The 12,250-nt window shown below is 37.9% G+C and overlaps 1 protein-coding gene across 3 annotated transcripts in view; it reads left to right on the forward strand.

Annotated features, from left to right (window-relative positions):
• The window catches only part of LOC131430893 (protein O-mannosyl-transferase TMTC2), a 720,087-nt gene that overhangs the window by 676,024 nt on the left and 31,813 nt on the right, over positions 1-12,250 (forward strand). For all 3 annotated transcript variants that reach the window (XM_058596143.1, XM_058596144.1, XM_058596145.1), the window contains exon 8: positions 2,100-2,344. In XM_058596143.1, the coding sequence (XP_058452126.1) occupies positions 2,100-2,344 (245 nt within the window). The remainder of the gene's footprint in view (positions 1-2,099; positions 2,345-12,250) is intronic.

The following is a 12,250-nucleotide window of genomic DNA, read 5'->3' on the forward strand; positions in this document are numbered from 1 at the left end:
TCATGATCATGTCAAGTCGAGATCAGTAAAGATATAAATTCTAAAAAAATACTTCTGATTCGATCGGAGGGGCGAGTAAATTAGCGAAATTTTTAAATTTACCTAAAATGAGTATTGAAAGATGATGCCTTCAAACGGTTGAACTGAAGTTATGCACTGATAATTTTAGTCAATTTATATGAGCTTGGGTGCATCAACCGCTGGGAATTGGAATTGGCAATTCAAACGCGCCATTCAATCGCAGCGCGTTATGTGTGTTTGAAATCCTTCGCTCCTGTTACTCCAAACAGCTGGAAGTAAAAAGTCTGCTGGAAGTACATCAATGATCGAATTTGAAGCATAAAATTTTTGCGCATACCTGAAAGATTACGAGATGATCATTCATTAACATTTTCTAATTTGTCACCAAATCTTTTTCATCTTAAACAAGGTTAACTTTATCACAACACCGCTGTTAGATAAACACTTGTTACGGAATCATAAAATTCTCAAATCGAATAGACACAATTTCACCAAACGCTTTAATCATCGATGTTGTTTTCATTGACATTTTGAAGCGACGCGAACAGATTTCAACTAAAGAAGTTGTTGATTTTGCATTGCGATTATTGTTTTGCTTTCAACTGTCTCCGGCATTTGACAGCATTCAAAACAACATATTTTTCAACTACTTGAATATATGAAAATCAAAAACCATATTGGTTGAATCAAAAAGAAATTAGTTAAATCAACTATCGCAAAAATCAAAAACTGCGATATCGCAATTTTATGATCGAAGGGTTTTCCGTGTGATGAAACGGTTAAAGCCGGGGTAAAATAAATGATATAAAAAAAACAACTGATGAAGAATTGCACAAAATTTTACCGAAATTCATTTCCGAAAACCAAAACATACAAACGACTCAGGGTTCAGATAGGCGCACCGCATTGTTTTCCCCTTCGTCCGGTGCGATGTGTGCCCTGGCCCTGGGTGAAGCGAGTGGGTGCTTTTTACTGTTTTGACAGCACAGCAAATTTAATTCGGGTAATAAAATGAAATTGGATGTACGGCAGGTCAATTTTGTGGTCACCAAGTTTGTTGGCAAAAACAAGGAACGATGCGCTCTGAAAAATGGAACCAGAAGCCGGCGAAGCGGAATGATTGTGTGATTGAGAAGTCAGTTCGGATGAAGCGAAATGTTCCATGGTGAGCAGCAGAAACCCAGGGTATTGATCGTTCTTTCCTTTTTGTTGGCATTTTCCGTTCTTTGAATTGGTTCCACTTGTAAAACGAAATTTCCAGTTGCCAGTTTATGCTTATGAATTATGTAAAATGCTCTATTTTCAGTAGTTCACGGAGAAGAATAAATTCTATAGAGATGCAAATTTTAGAGTATTAGCGTACTTTTCGTAGATAGGATAATTCGATACGTTGGGAACAGAATAGGATGAAGTAATTTGATTCGAAAAGAACATCAAAATTGATAGCTCCCTGATTGACATAAGCTGATCAAATTACAATATGCTGAGACAAAGAATATGTTTCGATGAGTTTCAGCAGCAATATAGCATTCAAAAGTTCTCAGCTCGTCCTATTTCGTCAAAACCTTGTTAGCTATTCCTGCCTATACATCAAACCTACACACGCAAATTCAACGGATAATTCCGTTCTCAAACTTCGAACGCTTGCACAAATTCCTATGCAACTGTGACTATCCAATAGGCTGTCGGTCTCCCGTTTCGGTTTGCAGGTTGACAACTTTGCAACAGCTTAGCAGTAGTCCAGTAAGAAACTTTCCGAGGGCAGCGACAAAGTAAAAGGCACAAAGTGCACTCCAATTATCTGAGGATTACGGTACTTGGCGGTTGCAATGGCACTGAACGTTAGAACTGATGACCGCTTTCTTTTAAAAAGTCCTACTTTTCCCGATGACACGTCTCCTACGGTATGCCGCTGCTACCGGAAGCAGTCAGTTCGCAAGTCCTTTGTGGATTAAAAGGTTTATCTGTTACGTAAAAACGAAGAAAGAATTTTCACATTTTTTTTCCTCTTTGCATAATGCTCTTATCGTGGACGTAACAGTCGTGAGTTAATTAGTTTTTTTTTACTTTCTCCACAGTTGCCTATCTTAACCTGGGCACATCGCTGATAGCACTCGGACGCTGCCAGGAGGCGGCCAGTGTACTCCGCGAAGGCTCCAAACTGGACGGTTCCGGGTTACGCGATCGGGCAGCCCACGACAACGCCCGGATCAGTGCAATGCTGCAGCTGGGCAATCTGTATGCGGACCAGGGCAAACTCCAACGGGCACTGGCCGTGTATCGGGAGGCGTTGCACGTGCTGCCCGATCGGTACCCACCGCAGGTGAGTTCACTAAATTGGCAATTCGAATGAGCTTTGAATCGAAATCGACACCAACTGAAAGAACTCAGAGAAACAATACCTACCTCAAAACAATGTTTGACAGTGACACTAAATAATCGGACAGCAGGGGGACGCGTTGTATTTTCTCTTCATTTTTTTTCGATCCATCTCATGAATTTATCATCCGCCACCATCGCAAAAAAAAAATCAACAGATAAAACCGAGAGCACCGGAAAACGTCAGCCTGTGTCACAACTGAAATTATCACCGGATACAGTAATCCGCGGATTTCAACATTGACTTATGAAACCGTTCCTCGTTTCGCCGAAAAACAAAAAAAAACTACGATTCACTTTCGTAAGCCTATAGCTTTATTATTTGTTCTGTTCGCAACGCCCCCTCTCCGTCTCTCGCCACCCTCGCTATATTTATCGTTATTACCGGTTCCACTTTTCAAGACTCTACATCCCGGACTGGCCGGCTGTCGATGATGGTTGTATATTGATATTTACACTCCAATCTGGCTCCTAAGGATTTCGCACTCTCTTCATTTACCCATTTCGTCTAAGAGCCGGGCAGCTTACCGGATTGGCTTTCGTCATCACTTCCATCCGGCTCGTTAAATTTCCACTTTAGCCCCTACCCACTCGCCCTCTCCGGTACGCCGTGATGGAAATGGTAGTCGAGTTTGGTGTGTCGATTGGTCGGTCCGTCGGTCAGTCAGTCAGTCAGTCAGTTGGTGTGTCGATTTACCAGAGCTCCAGTAATGCTTTCAACGCTTTCGAGCTGAAGGGACTATTTTCAACCCGACACCCACTGGAGCAGCGGACACGGCTCCAGTTTGGCGAAAGCGTGGATCGCCAGATCACCGTCGTCGGTAAGGGGGCAGTAACAAACACACAATAAAAAAAAAACAACAGCAACAATAGCCGAACCTAAGTTCCGTTAAACGATACTGTTTCTGGACGAGTATAGTTCCAACGTGTTCCTCCCCGTGAAGCAGTTATCGGGCAGAGCCGACAAAGGGTAACACAGCGGATTGGCTACGGTCGGTTTTATTACCAAACGACCTATAAATAGGATATTTTATTAGACCTGTGTGTTAACGGCGTGGCGTTTTCGCTATCATGTAGTTTAGTTTTATTAGCGAGAGGACAATTTCTTTTCGAATGTTTTTACTCCTTTTATTGTGTATAAATGTGTGTGACGGAGGAAAGTGGGTAATGTTGTTACCCACGCTTGCTTTCCGCTCCAGTCATCAGATATCTGTTTTTATGGTATTTTCTTCGCCTCGCTATTCGTTGCTAATTTTCACGGTAATCAAATTGCCGTTTACGGCAGAATGAGCCGGTGAATGTGTGTTTTGTGTAATCCCGGTTTCAAGCTGTTAAGGTGATCAGCCTGCCTTTACACGGAACCACTCACGATCTCATTTCAACTAGAATATTAGTTGATTTTCTGAATTCGATTGGTTAAAATTTGGTACAACTAATCGATTGTTGTTTTAACTAAATTGTCATTTTTGTTTTTCGATTAGCAGTCGATTAGTGAGGACACATACCTTTCAAATTCAACAAATGTTTTAGTTGAAATAACTGACGTTGTTATTAAAACAAAATTCTTTTAGTTGAAAAATAAATCGGTTTTAATTGTTTTTGACATTGCAATTAGTTGAATCAACTAGAACAATGTTATTGATTTGCGATAATAATCAAAATATACTTACTGATATACGTCATGATCTATTTGAAAAAAAAGTTCGGTATGTTGAGATACATGAAATAAATATCGTTGTCCCAATATAAACAGTATTTTATATTGACATGATCCGCGTAAAATCATTATTCTTTACAATCATATCAATTGCACATAAATTCTTAATAAAAAACACTTTTCACTATGATTTTACCGTATTTTTACATTAGTTAGGATATTTAAATATGCACATATCGCAACACATTGTTACACAGTCACATATTTTGCCTTTTGTAAATACCTTTCAAGTTCGTTCGTTAGAACATATTTTTCAAGCTATGTACCGTGAGAGGAAACTTCAAAACTTAACATAATTCAAAAAAGGATTCTAAAATGAGTCATCAACCTGTCACTTAAGATTGCGAAAAGATGAAGTAGTTCTAAAAAGTAGTAGTAGTTCTAAAAAGTAGTAGTAGTTCTAAAAAGTAGTAGATCACCGACATGGAGGTCCAACCTCACATAGAATTAGAGAAAAATGGTGAACAACTGACGAGATAAACACTTCGTAAGAAGTAACAAAAGAAAATTTATGGAAATACCCAACTTAGATAAACAAACATGTGAATACTGGTGTTAGTTCGCGGTTAACGTCCTACGGTAAATCTAGTTTTAGTACTTACGTCTAGATTGGTCGATAGGTTAAAATACTCACTGTTTCCTTGTAATTTTTTTCCTATTTTCGTTTTCTCCCTCTTCAAAACAGCTCATTTTCCATATTTCAATTATTTTTCCTCTAGGTTCATTTCAATAATTTTCAATTTTCTTAAGCAAATTATCCATATTTTGTTTCATCATCTTCCAGTAAAATATATTTGTTCCATAACAGATCCATTTTATCAATCATTTTGCAGTTCAGATTCTCGATTCTTCGCACATATCTATCACCTGAAAATAAAATTAAACAAAAAAAAACGTCGTCCCTGGAAATAAAATTCTTATCAACAACCGATAAAACGATACATTATAAAATACTTCCCTTGAATTGATGTAATCGAGTCCAAAAGAAATGTATCCTGACAAGATGGACCATGAGTGGTCTTAGCCGTTCTTATAGTGACACCACAAAAGAAAAAAAAATAATTATATTCACATCGAATTAACCTCTCGGCAACGCACCAGAGTTGCCAGGTCGTTTTTTCAAAAATCTGTACACAAAATTTGTATCAGAAAATGGTGAACACGGTTAATTTTAATCAGAAAAAAGGTCCCACAACCAAAATTTGCTATTCCTAAACAAGCCAAAACCGAAAATCAGTATTTATTTGTATTAATTGTGAATAATCGGTATTTTCGGAGAGCGTATCGATATTGTTGTATAAAGGTCATAAATCGGAATAAACACCGATAAATAGGTAGATCCGGCAACGTTCCGCTGGTCAAATACAATTTATTATTTGTTGTTCGTTTCTAAAGTTGGCAACGTGATAGAGTATGTATGGATAATGTACGATTCCGACGATCCGGCTTCTTCCGTCCCCGTCACCGGAACGTCAGCCTCCGTCAAAATTAGTCAAATGAGTTTTCCCTTAGCGCATTCACACGATCCTGTGGAGATCCGGAACGTCAACGTCCGTCAACGGCAAGCTCCGTCAACTTTTCTCCGAAAGAATATTTGACGGACTGTGATTATCGCACACATGCACGATTCATATGATTACATATCAGATCAGTAGTGATATTTATTGGTAAAAATCACAAGTGATCTTCTTTGGCAGTGATCTCGATTGGACGATTTTTTAATCTTGCTCTTCCAGCCCAGGTTATTAATAAATGTATTCTTAACTGTTATCAACTATATGTTAACGTGCGCTTATGTCTAATACTGCGCGTAGAGCTTCTACGCATTGCAATCTTTGTTTTCATTTTTTGGGCCGAAGTAACTGTTTTTTTATATATGAAAGAAGATGGACATTTTTCTTTTAACATTGAACCAATCTAATGAAGCATAAAACTTTTGCGCATCTTTAAAAGATTACGAGATGATCATTCATTAACATGGACTTAACGAAAACGATTAAGTATAGACGAACGCATATACATTTGATTGAGGACATTTCATTATTAGCAATCTTTTTAAGTACAATTTGTACATGAGTACAAATGCTCGTGAATTGTTTGATTTTTGTAACACCAAATCAGTATACGTTTTCCAATTTGTCACCAACTTATTTTAATCTTAAACAAGGTAAACTTTACCAGAACACCTCTGTTCGATAAACACTTGTTATGGAATCATAAATTTCTTCAAATCGAACGAACACAATTTTCCCAAACGCTTTAACCATCGATGTTGTTTTTGTTGACATTTTGAAGTGACGCGAACAGATTTCAACTAAATAAATTGTTGATTTTGCATTGCGATTATTCTTTGCTTTCAGCTGTCTCCGGCATTTGACAGCATTTAAATCAACAAATTTTTCAACTACTTGAATATATGCAAATCAAAAACCATAATGGTTGAATTAAAAAGAAATTAGTTGAACCAACTATCGCAGAAATCAAAAACTGCGATATCGCATTTTAATGATCGGAGGGTTTTCCGTGCAAGTTCTGTATTTATGGGCAAAACATAGAATCGACTTATGTTGTGAGGGATAATAAAGGAAAATTCAATTTAAAAGCGAACAGGTTACGAAATAATTCAGCGAATAATGTGCACATTTAACAATTAATCCAATAGTTTTTTTTGCAGTAGTTCAACTGAATAAAAATGAGTGATAACCACAAAATGAATAATTGATAAAAAATCATGTATTGTAAGAAAGTTTAATTTAATAAATTTAAATGTAATACTTTGTCCTAATTGTCTATATTATCAAAAAACCCTTCCTTATCCACCCTGGTGTGATAATACCTTTCTCTTGCCTCATCAAAACATTTGTAAGATTCTATCCACGGTCATTAGTACTGTGAATTTATCAAATAACCTAATACAAGGTAGTCTAAGTCTTTCGAAATTGATTCTTTCATCTTCAAGAAATTTTGTTGCATTAGAAAACACTGGGATTTATCGGTTACGTCACATATAAAATTACATCTCTCGAACCGGAAATTTTCGCCATAACCCTTTCAAATTTGGTTGACATTGTTGGCTTTCAAATAAGTTTAGCGAGATTCGTTGAGTCTTTTGCTAGAAAATTCAGTTCGGTTATGTCACTTATACTACTATATCTTGAAATCCAGAAGTGACAACTATTTGGTTTTCGAACTTCATTCACAATTCAATAGAAGCCTAGACTTGCTAAAATCCGTTCTGCCATCTCTGATAAAATTGAAGAGTAAGACAACAACGCGTTTTGTCGCTTATGTCACTTATAGCATTATATCTCCGGAACCGGAAGTGCCAGCCAGTTGATCTACGAACATGATCCACAATTCAATAGTAGTCTTATCAAAACTGGCACAGCCATGTCTGAGAAAATTGTGCTTATTGAAATCGGTTGAGCCATCAGAGATAAAATTGCGCGGCAAAAAAACAACGTGTTTTGTCGGTTACGCCACTTATACCGTTGTATATTCAGAACCGCAAGTGACATCCATTTCATATTCAAACTCGATCAATGGCCTAACAGTAGTTTTCAAATGAGCCTAAGTTTATTGAAATAGGCTCAGCCGTCTGTGAGAAAATCGAGCGGTAAAAAACAACGCATTTTGTCGGTTGCGTCGCTTATACCATCATATATCCGGACCAGACATCACAGCCATTTGATTTTTGAACTCGATAAGTAGCCCCAATAGTAGCTTTCAAATGAGTCTGAGTGTTTTAAAATCGGTTGAGCCATATCTGAGAAAATTGAGCAGTAAAAATATTTTCGAAAAGTGCACACTCATATACACATACAGACATTTTCCGATCTCGTCGAACTGATTCGAATGGTATATAACACTGTACTTTGTAAACAATCAACATGAAAGCCGAAAGAAGGGAAAAAATTGTGCACAGTTATTTGGAAAATTCATTGTGGTCTACATCTAGGCTAGCTAAACAGCTGAAACTGCTCAGAAATACCGTATGGCGCGATATATAACGGTATAAGGAAACATTGACGATGATTCGGAAGCCTCAAGCCAATCGTCGGGGTGGAGCTGTCGACCGGAAACTGCGTGGTAAGATTTTGAAGACGATTAAGAGGAATCCTATTCTGTCGGACCGTGATTTGGCCAGAAAATTCGGTGCTGCCCATAGTACCGTGAGCAGAAATCGACTCCGGGAAGGAATCAAGTCGTATAGTAAAAATTCGTCCTCGGAAACTGTATGACCAGGTGCTGACCAAGTTCGCCGGGTGTCTTCTGATGGACGATGAAACCTATGTCAAGGCTGACTTCGGGCAAATTCCAGGTCAAAAATTTTACTTGGCAACGACTCGGGGGAATGTTCCAGGCAAATTTAAATTTGTTTCTGCCGACAAATTTGCAAGAAAATATATGATTTGGCAGGGCATTTGCAGCTGTGGCAAAAAAACGAAAGTTTTCGTTACAAACTATACCAAAGAGAGTGTCTCCAAAAACGAATTTTGCCATTCATTCGATCCCACGACCATCCTGTAATGTTTTGGCCAGATTTGAAAAGCTGTCATTACAGCAAAGTCTTTCAAAAATGGTATGCAGAGAAAGCGGTCCAGTTTGTTCCGAAAAACCTTAACCCACCCAACTGCCCCTAGTTCCGCCCTATTAAGAAATACTGGGCAATCATGAAGAGGAGACTCAAGGCAAAGGGAAAGGTTGTCAAAGACATCAATCAGATGACGACCTGGTGGAATAAGATAGCTAAAACGATGGACGAAGAAGGTGTGCGCCGCCTAATGAGCCGTGTTACAGGAAAAAATTCCTTCGAAACCATGACGAATATTTTTTCTTTTTTTCAAAAGTATGAAGAAAACGCTACATTTGTATAAAAGAAAAGATCTTGAATTCAATAGTAAATAACGGAAATACAGACAATTGTCTTTGTTCCAATTCTATCTAAAGCAAGCTTTACTACCAGGGCGTGGAACATTGCAATTGCAATATGGTACTTTGGTGATCTGAGAGTGATTATAAAAAAACGGTCAGTTCGACTACAGTTCGAAACAAAGCAAAACACGTCAGTTGTCAAACTAATTGACACTAATGGACGCTGGTGCCGGGGGGGAAGAACAGAGTCATATAATATGCATCAACTTTTGTTTCCTGATTTCCACCACGATGCGCGGCGTAGTTATGCTTACTGGAGAATCTGTGTGGCTTTCCATTTGCAAATTAGTACAGTTTACAATTGCATTACAACTCTACGCGCAACACTCGAATCAAAAACTTCTTCATATGAAAACAGTACTGGAAAACGCTACTGGAAAACTTCTCTTTCATCGTAATGATGGCAAATTGTTAGACTGAGGGCTGAGCGGGGAGGGATAAATTGTTAGAAAACTAATCTCCAGCATCGACATCTGGATGTGGTTCATGTTCTCACAACTCGGAAATTTCTTGCAGCTACCGATTTGGGAAATGAAGGCAATACAGGCAAAATACTCAAACACTGTAAATGTATTTCAATCGTTTCGCAGTGGAATTGAATGTTACCGTATGCGATGCTGGAGACATTTCAGCTATCAGAAGTGTTAAAATTTCAAAAATGTAAGTGAGCACAGATTGTAAGTAGTTGGTGAATGATAATTTCCATAACTTTTCGCTGTGCCAATCCGGGAATTTCAACGGCGATGAATTAATTTCGATGTGCAGTTCTTCAACAATGACGTTATCCATTGGTCGGATTCGCATCAGTTCCAGCGTTATCCAGCGACGAATGCATTCCGGATTCCGGAACGGATGGATGGATGGAAGGATGTTACGAACCACGCGAGATATGAAATAATATTCTTGTATAACATGACGATGCTCCGGAGGGGGAAATCAGCGAAAAAGCAATTTTGTGAGGAATGCACATTTGAACATTCGTACATCCGGTCCCGAAATATTCGCTCGCCTAAGGGTAACCAAATGTAGCCAAGAAAATATATGGGAAAACAATCTGATCGCTCGACTAGAACCGCTGCACCCGACGGATTTGCCTTTTTTGCATTGTGCAAGCGGGAAGCCAGAATGACGATGACAGCGCAGCGAGATGGATTACTTCATGAAATTTAGATCTCATATCTAGCGAGGAATTTAATAAAACTCAGTAGCTTTTTGCTTGTTCACCGTCTGCACATTTAATAACCGTACAGAGAAATCCTCTCGAGTGCCTGGAGTGGTTCGCACAATGACCGGAGCTCTGCTGCCTCTGACTGGTAATATAAGATCCCCGATAATTGCAATTTCTAAGTGCACATAAAAAAATAACGTTGAAATTTAGGTTTCCAAAAATTAACATATGCTCTGTAATAAAGGATTTCAGTGTTTGTTTCTCATTACTTTTGACGTTCGTTGCTGTTGGTAGATGTATGTTCCATGTAGCTTCTACAACTGCAAGTTTTTGCTGTGTTACTCAAGCGAGACTCGATATTGTAATTATTATGTGCTATTGAAGAGCGTTCGTTTTGAAGTTAACATTTCAACCAGTGATTCAAAAATCCCTCGAATCAGAAGGTTTCTTTCCACGACAAGTATTTTGGCTTACGTGGAATTAAAAGGAACAATCCCTAGGCTTTTTAATTTTTTTTAATATACACCCCTTTATAGTCGAAACACTTATTCAAGCAAGTTTATAATTTCTTGATCACACTCGGGAAAACATTCAGAAGGACTACTATACAAAATATTTCTTCGCGGCGAGAATGATCTCCTCGTACGAGCTATGTTTTTCATTGATGAAGCTGGGAAACAGAGAATAGTCCGAGTGAGCCAAAATGATCAAATATAATGGATGGAGAATCAATTGAAGCCCTAAATCGTTGATTGTAGTCATGGTAGCGATGTTCTTGTTTGTCGGTGTATTGTGTAAAAACAAACTTTGTTTGCTTTATGTGCAATGGTTTTGGTCTTCAATCGGAGCGATCAAGTTTCAGGCTTTGTTAAATCGTATTTGTCCATTTCGTACACTCTATTGTTCACTACACTGTATTGTCTTTGTTTCTATCGTCTCGACCGTAAGCAATTTTCGACTGTGTCGGATGAGATGCAAGCACGAACTGATCTCAACCCTTTGAATAATACATGATGAATAAATTTGTCGATGAACAAAAACTGAATCTTTCTGAAAATGTTCAGTGTGCATAGGTCACTATTTGGAATGTGGCAAAAATATGTTTGTTCATATTAACCACCTTACGTGCATCGAAAATCTTGCAGTCATTATTTCTCAGTTGCCGTTCAGTTGTGAATTTATTCAGTAGATATTTTTTTTATTGATGAAAATATAATAATTAAATCTTACATAAATCATTTCGGTGTCGAATTGAAGCGTAGTGGAAATTTATCATCGAAGACTCTTCGATTATCTCTTTAGCACTCTTTCGATTATCTCTTTAGCGATATTTCTTTGCGTGGAGATTCGTCATCAAGTTTCGCTGCCACAAAAAATCACTTGTCAACTTCGAGCTCCAGAGTTTTGTGGATGCTTGTTTTATAAATGAAAATATCGGAAGTGATTTTTTCAGTCACTACACTTTATTTAGAAAATCTTTTGAACTGATTTTTTCATCAGTGTTAGTGAAATGAACTTTTTCTGATCATGATTTTCCCAACACTGCTTGTGGCATCTGCTCACTATTCGATCGTCCAACACCACTTCGTGTAGTTTTTGGCATTGTCCTGTGTACTGGCTTTGTGCTGCGGATTCCATCTGCAGCAGAGTTTTGGCCATCATGGAACTTTCGAAACCAGAATTTCACGGTAAAATCTGAAGAAGCAGTATCTAACAATCTTCAATTTGGCTTATTTTGTCATTTTACCTTTCAAAACATACAAAATAAAACTGGCTGAATCGATTTTAAATTCTAAAAGTCTGTCTAAATATGAATGGATTATAAGGCACCGTAATATTTTTGGCAATAGCTTGTTATTTTTACGATCAAGAAGGTTACTTTTCAACCAACTTTATGCCAAAATATAACTAAAAAGCTTAAAGCTAAGATATTGATATGCAACTGCTACAGTTGCAGGCCAGCCTCGGTTCCAAAACTTGTTTCATTCGAAGCACAAAACAGTTGGATTCGCTACTGAAATTAAAAATGT

This window comes from Malaya genurostris, chromosome 2, assembly GCF_030247185.1.
Source record: "Malaya genurostris strain Urasoe2022 chromosome 2, Malgen_1.1, whole genome shotgun sequence".
NCBI classification, from domain to species: domain Eukaryota; kingdom Metazoa; phylum Arthropoda; class Insecta; order Diptera; family Culicidae; genus Malaya; species Malaya genurostris.